The sequence below is a fragment of the Heterocephalus glaber genome, unplaced genomic scaffold (genome assembly GCF_053883595.1).
Source record: "Heterocephalus glaber isolate CG9 unplaced genomic scaffold, H.glaber_assembly_v1.0 deba00001729, whole genome shotgun sequence".
NCBI lineage: Eukaryota > Metazoa > Chordata > Mammalia > Rodentia > Bathyergidae > Heterocephalus > Heterocephalus glaber.
Genome location: NW_028258440.1, coordinates 15,941,320 through 15,960,611, shown reverse-complemented (window position 1 = coordinate 15,960,611; position 19,292 = coordinate 15,941,320). Strand labels below are relative to the sequence as shown.

Sequence of the window (19,292 nt, the reverse complement as noted above, 5' to 3'; positions counted from 1 at the left end):
AGTCCAGTGGTGTAAATTTTATTTTTAATAGTACATCAATGGCCTCTGTCTGTCTACTGAAGAGTAGGCCTTAAAGAGGAAACTTTCTGGTTTCCCAAAATTGACATGTCAGTAGTTTAGACTCTAGGACTAAAAATGACTCCCACTTAAAGCATATCGTTGTCTTTCATAAACAAAGGGACACAAGTGACTGAAGAAGTGGCATTCAGGCACTGGCAGCATAACTGATACACCTGCACCCTGGAAGCACAGCTTCCAAACAAAACTAGGGCCTCTAAGAGAACAGCAGAGCGGAAACAAAACTTTCTTATATTCCATACCTAAGAATCTTCTCATCAGCTACTCTTCATTCCTCTAGTTCCCAATTTTCATACTTGTCAGTGTCAAACACCCACAAAACGGTTGCCTACCTATAATACGAAGCCGAGAGAAACATGTAATTTGAACAAGGGGATAAAAGAAAAGATATTTGGAAATTGAAAGTGGAAAAGTAGACCTAGGGGAAGAAGAAGCCCATGATCATGGCTGGCCCAGAGTTGTTGCTAGGCTGTGGGAAGCCCAGTGGAGAGAGGGAGATGGCAGGTGGGCTCCATCTCTGGGAGGTAGCCAGGGGCCTGGAGTGGTTTTGGCTACATCAACTTTCCAAAAGCATTAAAAGATACAGGCCTCGCTGCTGCCTCCCTCTTTCCGTGAGCTCTCCGAGTGTGGGCCAGCTGCCAGGGGCAGAGGCTGGGGACAATGGGGAGACGGGGGTGGGGGGAGGGCAGGCACGGAGAGCGTCTCTACATGGAGGCAGTTCTATAGCGCCTGGCTGTGCAGCTCTCGCGCTCAGAGGCTGCCCGCCCCTAGGGTGTTTTGTTTTGTTGTTTGGTTTTGTTTTTTGAGACAAGGTGGCGCTATGCAGTTCAGGCTGGCCTCGAACTCACCTTGCTGTCCAGGCTGGCCTCAAACTCGCAGAGATCCTGATCCTCCCGCCTCAGCCTCCCTCCCAATTGCTGGGATCACAGGCTTGCGCCACTGCTCCCACCACCTTATGGGTTCTTCTGCAAGGGGCTGAGCTGCACGCTGCTCATCTTCTTGGACCTGGCTTGGGGGCTGTGCATCATCTTCCCCTACCTCTACATCGTGGCTTCCACGGTGCTCAATGTGTGCCTGCACGTTCATCCTGAGATTCACTGAAGGCCCTCCCCTCGTGACAAAGGCATCACCCTAGGCTCACCACCCCAAAGGATACAAACATGAGGGACGTAAGAGGGACCCTCGGCACCTGCACGGCCAAAGCGAAGGGGGAGAGAGGAGAGGACTAGGACAGACTGTCGCACAGCCTTCAGAGGAGTGCGCGGAAGGGAAGCCGTTGGCCCGCAGATTCCTCTTCCTGGCTGACCGAGCCTTCGGTTGAAGGAATGGAAACTCACAGAGCCAGAGTGAGCAAGGCGCTGAGGCTGGCCTCCTGCTTCCCACTGGCGACTGAGCGCTTCTGTACATGAAGGAACCCGTGGGAAGAAATTCAGCCCCAGCAGCGGTTCCCACAAGGCTGCAGGTCTGTCCCCTGTCCCTGCGGGGAAGTTCCTTCATGCAAGGGTGAAGCGCTAAGGGCTTTTCCGTCAGGAGAAGCCTCTGAGTTGGAACTGTCCTGCCTGCTTGCCTGCTGCCAGGGACACTGCACGCCTGTCCTCAAGGCCCTGAAGGTGTCGATGTGTCTGCACTGCTAGGCTGCAGGCAAACCAGAATACAAAACAACCCAAATAGAAAATGTACCTCAAATGGTCTGCAGGGTGAAGCTGGCTAAGGACCTTTTCCCGAGGAGCCAGCCTCTGAGTTGGAACTGTCCTGCCTGCTTGCCTGCTGCCTGAGACACTGCACGCCAGTCCTCAAGGCCCCCTGAAGGATGAGACAAGATGTGACCACCTCGAACAGCTAAAGGCTGTGTTTTCAGAGCAAACGACAGAATACAAAAACATACGTTCAAATAGAAAATGTACCTCAAATGGTCTGCAGGTAACACTGGAGTTAGGCAGGATTGAAATTAGCAAATCCCATAGGCCATCGTTAAGGTACAGGCAGAACGCAGAACAAGAAAAATAGGACTTAATTTAAAAAGCTTAAAATGATTTTTTTTTTTTTTTTTGCTAAGCCTGGGAGCAAACAAACAGTGCAATCATTCAGTTCCTCCTTTGGTTGGAACAGCCGGACACACTTATAAAGCAGTCTAGTAAAATGCTAAAAGCTAGGTGATGCAGAAGGGAATATTTGAGCATGTTTTAAATGGTGTTGGACAGACAGCTAAGAATTGAGAACCCTCTGAAGAGAGTATTGGTATAACCAGTATAATATCAACTGAGAACATGGCTTACCACAAAGTTCTTTGTCTTCAATACCCAAACCAAAGGTCTATTGTCCCAGACACTGTCTCTTCAGCTGCCCTGTCCCCAAATGGAAGTGGATATTTATAAAGTTTACCCACTGTACTTTTAGGAAGTTTTGCCGAATTCACGGTGAGCTGTTACTATTTCTTCATTTTGTAGAATAATATTGGTCTGCAGCAGAATGGGATTTCTCACACTTCTTTCTTTCCACTTGAAATGCAGTTTCGATGGAGGCCCTATGCCGAGAATTGCAATATTAAATTTTGAAAACAACAATAATTTGAGAACATAATAGTTTTCTCAAACTAGGAATCCTAGCAATGTTAGCCTGAGTAAGAAGGAGCTTGACTCTGCTGTAGCTCAGATATAAAGAGGCAAATCAAATATTTCCCCTTACAGAAGTTCCCAGGTCCAAGGAGTTGAAGTATTTTTTACACTAAGTAAATTAAATTACTTCTGAAGTAATTTGTTTGTTGATAATTTTAATAAAGGTCACTTAGGAGTGTAAGTTTTGGGGCCGGGGATTTAGCTCAGTGGTTCTGCCGCCTGCCTCACAAGCGCAAGGACCCCAGTTTGATCCCTGGTACAACAAAAAAGAGTGTAAGTTTTTAAGAACTCCCAAAGTGAAGCTTAAAGCAGTCGTTTTGGGAATGATTGTGTATATCACTTTATATTCTGTGTTAAATTACTACGCCTTGTGCTATTTCAGTGTTTGGGGAAATGGAGAATAAAATCGGTTCTTTAGTATAATAACTGAGGTATTATTATTTTTTTAATTACAAGATACAGAGAAAAGAAAAACAGAACTCAGCGTCATATGCAAATCATTCTCTATCACCTCCTTTCACAATCTCCATCAAAAGGCCAAGCAACAAGCTGCTCTTTCTTATTCTTTCATCCTTACCCACCTGTAGTCCAACTGGTCACCTTTCAGAATTTCACCAGCTTGAAAATATTTACAAGGAATGGTAGAAATTGAGGACCAGGAGAAGGTCTCTCACATTGTGATTGTGCCTGGCCCAATACCCCAAAACACGTGAGATGGTTCTGTTTCCTTATTTTAAGCCAATAGAATTTCAAGGGCCATCGAATAAATCACATGGGCCCACGTACCATAGCATAACCTCAATTCCAACAGGGAGTCAGACAGAAATGTTGCAAAATTGTAAAATGGTTCTCTTATAGGTTTAACATAGAGACTGGGCATTGAGGCTTCTCCATTGCCCCTGCTCTAGCCAAATGTGTTCTCTCATCTCAAAATTTCACTTAATGCTCCACTTAACAAAGTATGGAGTCCATTCATTGTAAACTAAGGAAGGAAGCTAGTCACTAGCTGTAATTCTGGTCAACATATGGGATGCGAGGGGATGAGGAAGTCATCTTTACAGTCATTGGGTCGCTCCCTAAGAGTAGCAACCAAAGCCAAAACTGGAAATCAAGGTCTACTCACCTCACCCTACTACTCACCCTACTACTTCTTATCATTTCTTCACTTGTGAATCATAGAAGGACCTCATTCCGAAGGCAAAACGCAAACTGTATTTACTCTACTAACGCTATTAATATATTGGTCAGGCTTTCTTCACCGTAACAAAATAATTGACAGGAGCGACTTATGAAGAAAAGGGGTTTAGCGTGCAGTTTTGGAGGCTCAAGGGCATGATGCCTGCATCAGCTCAGCTTTGGTAAGGGACATCTCAGCTGCATCACATCATGCAGATGGCAAAGGCAGGAGAAGGTGTGGGAGCGAGTGATCACATCTCAAACCAGGAAGGAGAGAGAGCCATAAAAGCAGGCTCGGGCTTTTTAACATCCCTCTCCTGAGAACTATTAAGGAGCTACACAAGAACACATTCCCAGAGAACAGTATTCCTTTTTTTAGGGCAGTGACTCCGGTGAGCAAAGGACCTGTCACTAGGCTCCACCTCTTAAAGGTCCACACTACCTCAACACTGCCACACTGAGGACCAAACCTCCAACGCATGGACCCCCAGGGGCAAAGCACAGCGTGCACTCTTATATTGCAGGGTACTTCTTTGCACAAGCACAGCTTGTTCGCCCTCGTAGCTGCTGTGCTGCTAATATTATACATCAATGGCTCAATTTCTTAGAATCACACCAGATGGAACTTGGTTTTATACATATTTTGTATTTATTGGAAGCAAAGTCAAATCACCAGGAAAAAAATCTCTTTAAAATTTTTGCTTCTTTTTCTTCTCATTTATTTCTTTATTTGTTGCTTTTTTGTTGTTAGGAGAGCAAAGGTCTGTCGTTTGCATTGTGTTGTGTTTTGTGTAACCTAAAGAAAGTCTTGGGATCAGTACATAGTCTTTTCTAGCTATAGTCTCCTGGCAGTGAAATTTTATTTCTAGATTGATAACTCTGAACTGAGATGCCAGTACTTCACAGCAGATATCCAGAGCACACCATGCTCATTTTTGAGCCTATTTCGAAGCCTGGGCCTCTGATTTTTCTGTTCCCCTGCCTTGTCTAGTTGAGTAATTCGTGACTTGTTTGTTTTATTTTCACTTTTTCATCTTTGTTTTACTCCTCTTTCTTTCTTCCCTTTTTTATCCTTGCCAGCCCACATGCTGTCTCCTTTCTAAACCTCAGTAGGCCTGAAGTGTGGATGACTCATTTGGCAAGGAGGGCCATATTTTACAGCTTCTCACTGAAAATTAACTGTTTTGTGGCTGGCACTCCCTAAGAGGCATATTCAGTCAAAGTGCAGGACCATGCATGGACACTCCCCACTGAGTCTTGTATTAACTCCAGAGTTAGCTCAAGTGGACTCACTGCTCACCATGGAACTTACCTGTGTGACTTCATTTAACTTCATAATAACAGTAGTGTGGGTATCGTTATGATCCTTATTCTACAAATGTGGCAGCTGAGGCACAGAGAGATGAACTAACTTACCCTGGGGTCACAGTGGGGGAGTATGTAGTGGGGCTCACCAGTCTGCCTCTGGAATTGGCAGTCCCATTTTCTGGTGTGGCCCAGTCTCTCTCATCAGACTATGAGAACCTACACCGCAATGGCCGAATCAGGCATCATGGCATTCTCCAAACTCCCTGGCACAGGGTCCTGTACACCCAGCAGCCAACAAACGCTGAGTGAAATAAATATTGGTACAAAAAGACATACAGAGACAATTCTTTCACAACAAAATGTCATACTCTTGTTGCCAACTGCCAGAAAACAACTATAATCTCCTCATGGGCCCTTGGCTTTTGTTTGTTTGTTTGGTTGGTTTGGTTTGGGTTTTTGAGACAGGGTCTCACTATGTAGTTAGTTCAGGCTGGCCTTGAACTCATTATGTAGCCCACGCTGGCCTTGAGCTCTTGACAATCCTCTTGCCTCAGGCTACTAAGTGCTGGGATCACAGGTGTGTGCTGCCTCACCCAGCAAATAAATAGAAATTAACTGACTCAGGAAACATGAGGTAGCATGTTATGGCAATGTGTAAAATGTCTGTCTTGATCATCTCTTGTACTCTATGCAACCCCCCCCCCATGAATGACTAACATTGCTATTTCCGTTTTACAGAGGAGAAAAATCAAAGAAAATGGAGAACAAGCAAGACAGGTTAACTAAATAGTGGGAAGTAGACAAAGCAAGATTTCAGATTCCAACAGTTGGGCTTCAGGAAGAGTCAATCTCAGGAGCAAAGATTTGATCAAAATCAGAAAGAAGCTGCCAGATTGCCATTCCTTACAATCTTTGTGAAAGTGAATTGGTCAAACTTTTGTGATTGTTTCTTACCCATCTCCCTGGAACATGAGGAAAAAGATGTCACCAGTCTGCCAGAGGTTCTTTTGCTCAATTTGGATAGATATCGGGAATCATAGTGCAAAGTGCAGCTCCTTTTGATATTTGCAGCTCCGGGCTCTGAGTGCCAGTGCTTCTTTGCTCTTAGTGCTATAGGTCTAAGCTGTGAATGTCAGCAGTTCCTGAACGCTCCCAGCTATGACATCCACTCCTCAGCAACCAGGGCTCATAGCCCCCTTGATGGCTTTCTAGAGCTCTTCTAGTGTCTGTCTCGCAGCATTCTGCAGGACTCTGCAGGTCTCCCCTGTTCTTGGCTCTTTGCTGCTCTGCTGCTCTCTGGAGCTCTTCAGCCCCCAACTGGCTGCCAAGCACGATCAGGGCTAACAGCTTTCAGTGTTGCCACCTAGATAAAAGTCATGAGTAGGCAATACAGTAGGGTCATCTAAACAAAGCTTTTAATGGGACCTATGCTTCAGCATAGGGGGTTAGTGCAGAGGAATGTGACCCACTGGACTGACTATGAGTGTGAGGGAACACAGGGTCTGGCTGCCTATGCAGTCTCCTGCATCCAGCAGACCTATTTGGGAGCTTTGGGAATAATGGCAGAGGGGGCGGCATCATCTGGAGAGGTTATAAGACAGAGTCACCCAGAGTGGCTGCAGAGGGGGTGTCATCTAGGATAGATCTTTGTCTGAATCCTGCTGTAGCCAAGGCAAATATCTCCCAGAACAGCCATGGGGGATCTAGGACAACCTCAGCTGTCATAGTGACAGCTTGGCCCAAGTGCTAGATAAATGGCCATTTAACAGTGCCCACCATTTGAAGCCAACTGAGGGGTTGAAGTCATGACTGCTGCTGCTTCCGGTGAATTTCCAGGAGTGGTGACAAGTATCGATCTTGGTCCAGTAGTGCTTAGGGACATGGGCAATAACAGCAGCAAGTCTGTCTCAGATCGTTGCCCTGTCAGAGATTCAGATAAATGGCAGCAGCACCTGAGCAGTACAGAGAGGGGGAGGGGAGGGATAAGGGTTGAGTGGCTCCCTAGAGGGTAGTTGCCTTGGCAACCGCACAAGGGATGGGAAGACCCTGGAGTGAGTAGTCCCGGGTCATCCTCAGGTCGGCAAAGGGAGGAGGGGTATAATGGCTGGCAGTCAAAGGGGAATAGGGAAGGCTTGTGCCCCATTTTTCCATCTCAAGGGTACGTATCCATTAGGCGTAGTAGATAGAGTTGACTAGAAGCTACCGTTGTTAGGGGTCCACAAAAATGGCTTAATTTCTGATATAAAATAAGGACAATGAAAAGGGTGTTCATGTAGGCAAAACCAGGATAACCCGACACACTGTCAAGGATAAGGTCTCAGCGCTGAAAGGTAGCGTCCATATTCAGCACAGTAAGTCCTGCAGCATCAACAAACATTTCTCTTTCTTTGGTACCGGAGATCAAACTCAGCACCTTGCGCTTGCGAGGCAGGCGCCGGAACCACTGAGCTGAATCCCTGGCCCCAACGAACATGTCTTAAGGAAGAAATTTAGACCAATCGATCTGTCCTGGTTCTCTTTATATGACAATAAATAAAATTTACTCCTAAGCTAGAGCTAAGGAATATATTTTTATTTTATTTATTTTGGGGGGGTGGTTTACCGGGGATCGAACTCGGGACCTTGCGGTTGCAAGGCAGGCGCCGGGACCACTGAGCTAAATCCCCGGCCCTATACTTTTAGAAAAAGAGTAGAGGGAAAGGGGAGGAGGCAGCAGAAAGAAAGGGGAGAATTCCCCACAGATTCACAGCATCAGCTCAAGACAAGGAACAAGCGTGCTTTTGTAGAGGGTGTGTACCAAGAGACACAGCAGAAGTTGCAGGGAACACATAGTTGTCGCCAGGGGGCAAATAAAAGCCCCCCTACAGTTTACACAGTCTGGCTTGCTGTAAACACTGTGCTGGAAACTACTCTTGCATTCTGACCGAGGCAGGCGTTCTCAAGGGGGAGTGGCATACATTTTGCAAAGTGTGCCCATGCAAACAGCCAGCTCTGCACACCTGGCTCCAAGCTCTTGTTTTTGAAGACCCAGAAAGCATGGCAGGCTCTGACTTCAGCCTCTGCAAAAGCTGAGAGCAAGAGGCCTCCTAACTGATCATACTAGCTTAATTCCTGTTCCTGCTGAATACCGGCTGCTGGTTGCGCAAGGCTAGGTTGAGGTATTCTCCAACTATTTCTCCAGGGTCTCAGACCTAGCATGTGGTCTGTTGCTCCCTCTAAAATAGTCTGTACAGTTCAGCACATTCCCTTCCCTAGGAAGCTACTTTAAGGCGGGAATAGTCAGCTAAGCTGCACCTCAGAGGCCCAGGTTCTGCAGCAGTACATGCCTACCTGCCCGCCAAAACAAGGCGTCTATGACTGGATACACTGTAACTGGGTCTTGGTGCCAGGCGGGAAACCCTTCCTGCCAATCACATCTCTAACTTTGCTCGTGTGATCACGCGGGCCTCCCGCTCAGAATCTTCAGAAAGCGGCACAGCCTCACTGACGGACGGTCCTCAGGATATGGAGCCTTTGGACGGTTACGGCTACACTTGGCTCAGCCTGGGAGTTGAGAAGGACCAGGAGGAACAGCAGGGTCAGTGCCTGGGCCAGATGAGTGCTTTAGCGATCTCCAAGAAGCTAATATTCCCAGGGAGAGAGAAGTACACGCTGCCCTCCCCCACCCACCCCGCCATGGCGCCGCGCCTTCCCTGGGACCTGGTCTGGAAGCGCTGATCTTTTTCTTTGTGTTTCCCTCTTTCCAGATATGAGGCCAACTGCTGAAGAGAGAAAAGATGAGGAAGAGGGTGTACCTGTACCGAGCGAGGCTAAGCAAAGAGAGGCAGCGGAAGAAGAGAAAGGAGAAAAAGGAGAAGAATTAGGAGGAGGAGAAGGCCAGGTTGGCACCGGCGCTCCTGACCCCATAGACGACAGGAACGAAGAAAGCAGTGGCTCCAGCAGCAGTGGTGACCAAGAACAGGAGGAGCTGATCCCCGAGGAAGATGAGAATGGCAGGGACCAGCAATGGCTCCTCGAGCATACCGGTTTCACCCAGTTGCAGCTGCAGGAATTGGAGAACTATCTCCAGTCCAACAGGAGCCCCAGCAGACCAGAGCGGTAAGCAGATCGCCCAGCTTGGCTCCGGGTTTGCAGGGGGTGCGTGTTGGTCCGGGGAGGCCTTTGTCTGTCTCCCGGGTCCCATTTTCCCCCTCTTGAAATAAAAGCCAACGAGGCTCCTCCGAGTGGGGGTGGGGGTAGGGCTGGGGGTGGTGGCTATGCCAACTGGGAACGAAGGTAAATATTTTCATGAAGCATTTAAAGCATCAAGTTGGGAAACTTTGGACAGTGCTTCGTTGTATATTTGTTTGTTTGCTTTCCTATGGTTTTTTTTTTTATTATTTTTTTTTGGTACCGGGGTTGGAACTCGGGACGTTCCGCTTTCGAGGCAGGCGGCGGAACCACTGAGCTAAATCCCCGGCCCTCTATGTATGTGTTTTGTTTTGGTGCTCCGAATTGAACCTGGGGCACCGAGTGCACTGGGCAAGTGCTTTACTGTGGAGCTAAATCCCCAGCCCTTATTTACATTATTTTTAGACAAAGTCTTGGTAAGTTGTTCAGGCTGGCCTGGAATTTAAGATCCTCCTGCCTCAGCCGCTGCAGAAGGTGGGATTTCAGGCATGTGCCACTATGCTCAGCCAGCAACTGTTTTTTATAAACAAGTTCCTGTGAGAAACAGGGTAAGAAGCCCCAGGCATGATTAAACCAGTGCAGGGTGGGACACTGCCTGTATTTACATTTTTGTTAAATCTGCTCATTATGGATTGTTGTTTTGCATCAATTTTTATATTTTAAATACACTTAAATATTTTAAATACACTTGCACATGATTTTTTTGATGACTAATATTTTGGCCTCCCCTTAATGTTTGTACCTGAGAGAAAACTGTCCCGAAAGCAAGCCTCAATGTGTATACTGCAGAAATGTGTGTGTGTGTGTGTGTGTGTGTGTGTGTGTCTGTGTGTGTTGGGGGGAGGTTTGATAGGACAAACAATTTTTTTAAGAAACATGAATTGTACTTCGTAAATTTTATGTCATCCAAAATGCCAAATGTTGAACATCTGTAAATTTTTCCCCTCAGAAGAGAATTTGCAAGATGCCTGGGTATCCCTGAAGCCGGAGTGGAGGTGAGTAAATCTGAAAAAGCAATTTGGCAGGGTAGCCACTTGAGAACCGGCTTCAGGGCTTGGATCTTTCGTCTGGGACATTGTCACGTTGGTGTATTTTGGTTGCCTTCTCCATGTTCAAGAAATGAGCTTTGAACTTTAGGGTCTTTGTGGGTGGAAAACATAATAGGAAAGCCCCAGCATGTGGAAATTTCCTATTTTCAGAGGGAACATGACTTTCTAAGTGAAAAAAGAATAGTACTGAATTAGCTTTTATTTCTTAGATATCTATGTATATTTTAGCATAAATATGAATTCTAAATTAGGAAAATATGCATATACACACATAACTATATGAATTACAGCTATAACTGTATATAATGAAGTTCAGTTCCTAACATTGGTATCTTTTAAGTGTTACTTCCATGTGGAGTCATATCGGGGTGGTCTGACACGGGAATTATTCAAAATAGTGCACTAAGATGCCTCATGACACTAAATTAACTAAAATATTTAAAACCAAGCATAAACTCATTTCTTAAGAGTGCAATTTATCAATATTTAGGCATTTGGAGCGAGAGAAAAATTCACAGCCAGAACACAACACATGTGTAATTAATGTATGTCGGTTGAACTGCACCTGATGGGAATGGCGTGTGCAAAAGGCCCAAACGCCTGCTCCTCCTGCTGTTGTTTTGTTTTGCTTTTAAGTCCTTGGTAAAGCTTGTACAAAGATTGGCAGCTCTAAATTTTAATTTTCTGGGATACTTTGAAGTGTCAGCCTGAACATATTGCTAACATAATGGGTTGTACATTATGGTAGAGATGGAAGGAATATGTGCAACCTTTGGAAATTTCTCTGAAATAAAAACAGACTAAAAGAACAATTTTGTGGAAATTTCCACTGACCTAAGAAAAATGGAAGTGTTGGCAAGAATTGTATATGGTATATGCCTCAGAGAAACTACACACATTCAATTTTTTTTTATAGTACTGGGGATTGAACTCAGGGCCTTTGCACCGAGCTACACCCAAAGTCCATTTTTTATTTTGAGATAGGGTCTTGCTAAGTTACCCAAGCTGAACTCAAACTTGTAATCTTCCTGGCTCAGCCTTCCAGAGTTCTGGGATTACGACATGTATCACCATGCTTGGGCCACGTTCGACTTTTTGAAACTACCAATTGTATTGGTGAATATATTCTTGAGCAATTTCTAACACCTAAGAGAATTTTTCTTCCTTTTGGTTGTACTATTATGAGGAACTGTGCTTTCTGGAACCTGTTGATAAGTAGGGGATGGTTCTGTAATTTGAAATATTTTTCATTTGCTCTGGCAGTGATAATTCGTAGGTCATTGGATCTAAAGGTGATTATTTGAGGCCATAGAAAGCCATAAATTGAAAAAAAAAAAAAAAAAGAAAGCCATAGGACGTATTAAAGGAGTTTTGAAAAGGGAAAAGAAGAAGAAAGAAAGAAAAAACCAAGATGATGTTACTAGCTTTGTTCCCGAGGTTGCGTGTGTGATGGCAGTGATACAAAGGCGTTGCAGGCCAGGTGATGCTGGTATCTAGAGAGGCAGCCCAACAAAGCAGGCCCCTGACGCTGCCATCCTAATGCCACAGGCCAGGCTCACAGTCAGGTATGGCTCAGGTTGGAGGACAACACCTTCGATTTCCCAGGCAGGTAAAGCAAGGTGGAGACAAAGGAAAACTAAAGGTCTGGTGAGTTGCTGTCTCCCTCTGTAGGTTTTTGTTTTTTTTTTAGAAAGACATGTATTGGTACATTTGAGATATACATAACAATAACGTTCATCATAGGGAATTTGTACCAGTATGTGACATAGCTTGCTTCTTTCTCGTCTCCACCCCCCACTCCCTTCAACCCCTCTTCCCCTCCTTATACACTTCGATTTTCTCTTTTTTTCTTGTCCCTTCTTTCCTTTCCCCCTCCTCCCTCCCTTGTTCCCCTTCTCATTTGAACATTTTCTTCCCATTTTCCAATATCTATTGTACATTTTACTCATTATTTCCACTTTTGGTTTCTCACAGCAGAGAAACAGGGTGGTATTTAAACGTGTGTACGATTTATTTCACTTAAAATTATGGTCTCGAGGTGCATCCATTTAGCTAAAAGTGTCTCAGGCTCATCCTTCCTTCCTGTTTTTTTTTTTTTGGTACCGGGGATTGAACTCGGGTCCTTGCGCTTGCGCAGCAGACGGCGAAACCATGGAGCTAAATCCCTGGCCCACGGCTCATCCTTCTTTATGGCTGAATAGTACTCCATTGTATAAAAAAACATATCTTCTTTATCCATTTATCCATCGGTTGATAGGCATTTGGGCTGTTTCCAAGATTTAGCTATTACAAATTGTGCTGCTATAAACTTGAGTGTGCATATATCCTGTGGTATGATGCTTTTAATTCTTTCAGGAAGATGCCAAGAAGAGGGATAGGTGGGTCAAATGGAAGCTCCAGTTTTAGTTCTTTGAGGAATCTCCACATTGATTTCCACAGTGGTTGCACCAGTCTACACTCCAACCAACAGTGGAGAAGGGTTCCTTTTCCCCCACACCCCTGCTAGGATTTGTTATTGGTTGATTTCTTGATAGCAGCCATTCTTTCTGGAGATGGAATCTCAGTGTTGTTTTAATTTGCATCTCTCGAGTGACCAGTGATGTTGAGCATTTTTTCATATATTTATGTGCTGTTTCTATTTCTTCATCTGAGAAGTGTCTCGTCGTTTCAGATGCCCATTTGTGGATTGGGTCTCTAAATTCGGGGAGTCTGATTTTTTGAGTTCTTTTCATATTCTAGATATTAGTTCTTTGTCTGAGGAACAGCTGGCAAAAACCTTTTTCCCATTCTGTGGGTTGTCTCTTAACTCTATTGATGGTTTCTCTTGCTGTGCCAAAGCTTTTCAGTAAGATGAGATCCCAGTTATTGATTCTTTATGATAGATAGTTCCTGTGCGACTGAGGTTTTGTTCATAAAGTCTTTGCCTACCCCAATGTCTTCGAGAGTTCTCCTTATTTATCTTGTAGCGGATTGTTTCTGTTTTAATATTTAGATCTTTGATCCATTTTGATTTTAGTTTAGTGCATGGTGAAAGATAAGGGTCTAGTTTTAATCTTCGGCAATTGGAAACCCAATTTTCCCAGCACCAATAATTTATTTATTTATTTATTTATTTTTGCTTAAATTCTTTTATTGGTACATTTTAGGTATACAGTACGTTTACATTTACCCTTGGGAGCTTGTACCTGTACATGACGTATCTTGGTTCCTATTCTTTCCCATTCCCTGTGCTCCCTTGACCCCCTCCACCCTTCCCTATTTACAAAGACTTTGTTTCCATTTTTTCCTTTTCTCGTAATTTTTCCTTTCCCCTTCCCCTCCCCCTTTGGACCTTTTCTTCCTATTTCAAATTATCAATTATTCGTTTTCGGCTATCTTTCTTCCAGTGAAGGCGTTTGGCTCCTTTGTCAAAGATAAGGTGGCTGAGTATATCTGGAGGTGTTTCTGCACCTTCTAATCTGTTTCATTGATCCTCTGGGTTGTTGTGGTTTTTTTGCCAATACCATGCTGTTTTTAATCACACTAGCTTTGTAGTATAATTTCAAGTCAGGTGTTGTGATGCCTTGCTTTTGTTGCCCAGAATTGCATTTGCTATTCTAGGTCTCTTCTGGTTCCAAATGAACGTTAGGATGGTTTTTCTAATTCTGTAAGATATTCTCTCAGGGGAAGTTTTAAGGCAGAATCACCCACATTCCCAATAAAGGAGAAGATAGTGTTTCCATAGATTGCCAAACATTTAAATGAATACTTAAAAAAACCCCACTATTTTTTTGGTACTGAGGATTGAATCTAGGGAGCTGTTGAGCTAAACCCCAGCCTTTTAAATTATATTTTTAAAAATTTGAGACAGAATCTCACTAAATTTCTTAGGCAGACCATAAACTCTTAATCCTCCAGCCTCAGCCTTCCAAGTGCTAGGGTCACAGGCATATGCTAGCTGGCTTCACAGAACTTTTTTAAAAATTAACTTTATCGGTACCCTTACATAGTGATCACATTCTTCATAGGGAATGTCTACCTGTACCGAATGAATGCTGAGTCTTCTTTTTTCTCTATTCTTTTCCTCTCCCTTCAACCCTTCTTTCCTTCCTTATTTACAAAAGTTTTGTTTCCACTTTTTCTTTCTATTCTCCTTTTCTTTCTTTCCTCTTCTTTTCCTTCTCCCTCCCCCATCTCTTGTTCCCCTTCCTTTTTGAACATTTTCTTCTTACTTCCCAATGTCTACCATCCAGTTTGGTCCTTATTTACGGTTTGTTTCTCACACAAGAGAAACAGTGTGATATTTCAACGTATGTGTCCAATTTACTTCATTTAATATTATGGTCTGGAGGTGCATTCATTTACCTAAAAAAAGTCAAGTTTACCCTTCTTTATGGCAGAGTAGTACTCCACTGTATACAAATACCACATTTTCTTTATCCACTTGTCTGTTGATGAATATGGATGCTGTTTCCGAGATTTAGCTATTCCAAATTGTGCTTCTATAAACATAGATGTGCATATATTGCTGTGGTATGATGCTTTTAATTCTTTTGGGAAGATACCAAGAAGGAGAAGAGCTGGGTCAAATGGAACCTCTAGTTTTAGTTTTTTAGGAATCTCCACACTGATTTCCACAGTGGTTGCACCAGTCTACACTCCCACCAACAGTGGAGAAGGGTTCCTTCCCGCCACCCCAGCTCCACCAGCATTTTTTATTGGTTGATTTATTCATAATAGCCATTCTTTCTGGAGTGAGATGGAATCTCAGTGTTGTTTTCATTTGCATCTCTCGAATGACCAGTGATGTTGAACATTTTTTCATATATTTATTTACCATTTGTACTTATTCATCTGAGAATTGTCTATTCATTTCAGATGCCCATCTTTGGACTGGGTCTTTAAATTTGGGGGACTGATTTTTTTTGAGTTCTTTTTATATTCTAGATATTAGACCTTTGTCTGAGGTACAGCTAAGAAAACATTTCCCATTCTGTGGGTTGTCTCTTCACTCTGTTGGTGGTTTCTTTTGTATTGCACAAGCTTTTCAATATGATGAGATCCCAGTTGTTGATTCTTTGTAGTATTTCCTGTGCGATTGAGGTTTTGTTCCTGAAGTCTTTGCCTATACCTATGTCTATGAATTTTACCTATTTCATCTTGCAGCAGCTTAAATGTTTCTGTTTTCATATTTAGATCTTTGATCCATTTTTTATTTTAGTTCAGTGCATGGTGAGTGATATGGCTCTAGGTCTAGTCTTTGGCATGTGGAAAGCAGTTTCCCAGCATCATTTATTAAAGAGGCTTTCTTCCAATAAAGGTGTTTGGCCCCTATGCCAAAGATAAGGTGGCTGAGTGCGATTGGCGTTGTTTCTTTTTCTTCTATTTTGTTCCACTGATCTTCGGGTCTGGGTTTTGTGTTGTTTGTTATTGTTGTTTGTTTGTTTGTGTTTTGGGTTTTGTTTTTGCCAGTACCATGCTGTTTTTTATCATGGTAGCTTTGTAGTATGACTTCAAATTGGGGATTGTGATACCCCCTGCCTTGCCCTTGCTGCCCAGAATTGCTTCTGCTATTCTAGGTCTCTTCTGGTTCCATGTGAATTTTTTTTTTTTTTTTTTTTGGTACCAGGGTTCGAACTTGAGACCTTGCTCTTGCGAGGCAGGCGGCAGAACCACTGAGCTAAATTGCTGGCCCTGGTTCCATGTGAATTTTAAGATTGTTTTCTCTAGTTCTGTGAGGTATGCTGTTGGTATTTTGAGTGGGATTGCATCATATCTGTACAACAGTTTTGGAAGTATGGCCATTTTCACTATATTGGTTCTTCCTACCCTAGAACAAGGGACATCTTTCCACTTTCTGATATCCTCTTCGATCCCCTTTTTCAGAGTCCTGTAGTTTTCAATGTAAATGTCTTTCAGTTCCTTTGTTAGACTGATTCCTAACTATTTAATTTTTCTTGATGCTATTGTGAAAAGTGGGGTTTTCCTAATTTCTGTCTGAGTGAGTTTGTCATTTGTGTACAAGGAATGCTACTGATGTTTGAGTGTTGAATTTGTATCCCGCTATGCTGCCAAATTTGGTTATTAATTCGAGGAGTCTTTTGGTGGCATTTTGGGGGTCTTTTATGTAGAGCATCATGTCATAAAACTTTTAATAGACCCTTTCCCTCTGTTTTGTAAACCAAGTAAGAGATGTTTTATGAATGCACTGTTGGGAACAGGGACCTAATGTTGGCCCCTACCACATTCAGCTTGCTTTTGGCATTGATTATGTTTATGAACCTTCAGCCACTAGTACATTTGAATCTCCCCAAAATGAGCATTATTACTTTGGACTTTCAGACTTTATATCCACTAGAGAGGACTCTGAATAGTAACATGGGAAGGGGTAAAGTGAGGCTTCAAGCAGGAAGAAAAAAACCCTTCGGCTCATAACATTTGCAGCTTGAGAACTTCCCAAAGGATAATACAGCAGAAACCTCTTTAACTAGGACGCTGAGAGGATAGTGCAGTTTTAATTAGCAGGTCTTTGATTTTGGTCTTTTAGAAGTTCAGAGGTATTTAGGGAGTCGTGTTTTCTTGAAACCTCTCCCCGTTATTATAAAAAATCATAATCAAAAATACCTATTTGAACCCTCTTACTGTATAAATACTGATGTGATTGGAATCTCTGGCTTAGGTAGTAGGACTAATGGGCTGAAGGCATCCAACCAAGTTGGGCAACCACCATTACTGCTGTCTGAGAAGATGAGATGAGACTGTAGGGAGATCGGAGTCACCTGATCCCAGGAAGGTTTGGTGGGTAGGTGACGGAGCCAGCCGTCACTAGTCGAACAGTACCTGAGGAGAGGGGTGAGGATTAAGAAAAACAACACAAACTCGGGAGAAAAGAAAAGGAGAGGAGAGGGAGAGCCTTCTCCTTCTCACTTTATTGAGCCTTTTATATATCCTCCTTCATTACCCACAGCCTCCCTCCCCTCCTCCCCTCGTGACCAGGTGACTAATTATTTTTACAGGGAAAAGGTCAATTATATTTTTACAATTCCGGGAATGTTACTTTCTTGTCCAGCAGTCATTATGTTCTTATCTGACTCAAAAATCTCAAAAAGCTATCCTGGCTCGTTATGTTCTTATCTGACTCAAGATCTCAAAAGGCTCAGGGTTGTTTCAACCCTTCGCTCTCCACAGGTAGGATGGATTGGGGCATGCGCACATGACTATGCCTGTGCCCCCTGCGAATTCTTGTGTAAGCAAAAGGTGAATCGGGCCGACTTAATCTAAATATTTATTATTCCCAAATTTTAAAATGTCAAAACAGTGTCCAGGGCCTCAGTTGACCTCATGACTCAGGAAGACGAACCACAAACTCCCTGGGGTCCTAAGGCAAGGCTTCCCTTGGTGTCTTATTTTTAACCTTCAAGATGTTTCAAAGGGTGAATGTCTCCTTAGTCACCCTTGAAGGAAATTTTTTGTTTAAAAATCTTATTAGTTATTCACACTGAAGATGGGCTTTTCAAAGTAGGGCCACTCCCCTTGGTGTGACTTTAAAAGACACCCACCTTTCACCAAGCTCAGGTTCCCCACAGCCAGGGTGACACTTGCCTGGTGATAGGAGCTGGTGGCAGTTGGACAGCTGCTGATCAGTCATCAGAGGGTGGATACAGCAGACATAGCAATAGCAGCAGGGACCGGGTCCAATTCATGAGGCACACTTGCACCTCAGAATGGAAAATATAAGACAGCATTAAAAGAAGTAGCAGAAAGTGCAGATATAAGCTAAGCCAGAGCTTGGCCCATACTTGCAGCTCATTAGGGGAGGGATGCAGTATTAAATGTCCTAAGATATTTTAGCAATCAGAAAGTAACTTCGGATTCAGTTGAAAATGATAAGACATATGGAATTGCCCGTCATGTTGTTTCTTTTATGACATTAAATACTTGGTATACTAAAGCAGTCCTTTTTTTCCCCCTTTGTGAAGGTTTGGTTTGAGAACAGGAGATCCCAGGGGAGAAGATATCAGAGGGCACAAAGGGTCAGAAACGCATGCCGTGTATGCCTCGGCCACCCTGTTCGCATAATCTCGTGGACCCCTTGTTGCCCCATGTACGTGATGAGGCCCAGTGGGATATGGCTTCATCTTCAGCCAATGCTGGTCTGGACACTCAGGGTGCCCTTGCTGCCCGTGGTGCCCATTCGACCCGTGGCACCCATGCCACCATGCCACCCATGCCACCCATGCTGTTCTTTCCTCGTGCGCTCGTGCCTTCACCCCTGCTCCTCTTGCCTGTGCCTCCATTTGGCCTGACCTTATTTAACTTGGTTTGGTTCCCTACTGCCAACATTCCTTTTGTAGTCTGTACTTACTGGTACTAAGGAATAGTCTGTTTTTCTAGAGTTTGGGGGCCAGATACAAAGTTTGTATAGCACACTATTAAGAACAGTTCACCAAACATTTTGAGATGTCTTAAGTATCAATTCGTTGTCCCACTTTTAGGGCACATCCTGAATTTCAATAAAGATACAAAATTTACATACAGTACTTGTTTTGTGTATTACATGGGATCAGCAAATCATGAACAGAAATTGCTAAGAAAATGCTGTTCAACTCACATAGCCAGGAGGCCTCCGTTCATGCTATGAGACCCTCGGCTCACCATCAGGGGCTGCACACATCACAAAAGTTTCTTCAGTACCCATGGCAGGTTTATGCTGACTTACACATCCTCCTCCACTCTTCCCTTCCACCACTGTATACTCCCCTTTCATGCCCCACTGGGACTATACACATACCCAAGATGGGGTGGCATGGGTCCCTAAGGGAGAACAGTTTCAAGGCAGGGCTGAGATCCACCCATGCTGACGAAGCTGCTTCGGGGGCTTCTCTTAGGGCCATTTTTTTTTTCTTGGTACTAGGGA

At 43.9% G+C, this 19,292-nt stretch overlaps 1 protein-coding gene across 1 annotated transcript; it reads left to right on the top strand.

Moving 5' to 3' along the window:
* Positions 1 to 8,205: 8,205 nt before the first annotated feature.
* LOC101715841 (uncharacterized) lies at positions 8,206 to 18,912 on the top strand. The gene is made up of 4 exons (XM_087199791.1): positions 8,206 to 8,754; positions 8,924 to 9,275; positions 10,297 to 10,342; positions 18,355 to 18,912. The coding sequence occupies exons 1-4, from the start codon at positions 8,682 to 8,684 to the stop codon at positions 18,679 to 18,681; spliced, it is 798 nt and encodes a 265-aa protein (XP_087055917.1). The 5' UTR covers positions 8,206 to 8,681; the 3' UTR covers positions 18,682 to 18,912.
* The last annotated feature ends 380 nt before the right edge of the window (positions 18,913 to 19,292 follow it).

Bases quoted from the DNA above. Each gene is read 5' to 3' on its own strand.
- LOC101715841 (XM_087199791.1), top strand. From the start codon at position 8,682: ATGGAGCCTTTGGACGGTTACGGCTACACTTGGCTCAGCCTGGGAGTT. The intron at 8,755-8,923 runs GTCAGTGCCTGG...CCCTCTTTCCAG, and splicing joins GGACCAGGAGGAACAGCAGG to ATATGAGGCCAACTGCTGAA. The intron at 9,276-10,296 runs GTAAGCAGATCG...TTTTCCCCTCAG, and splicing joins AGCCCCAGCAGACCAGAGCG to AAGAGAATTTGCAAGATGCC.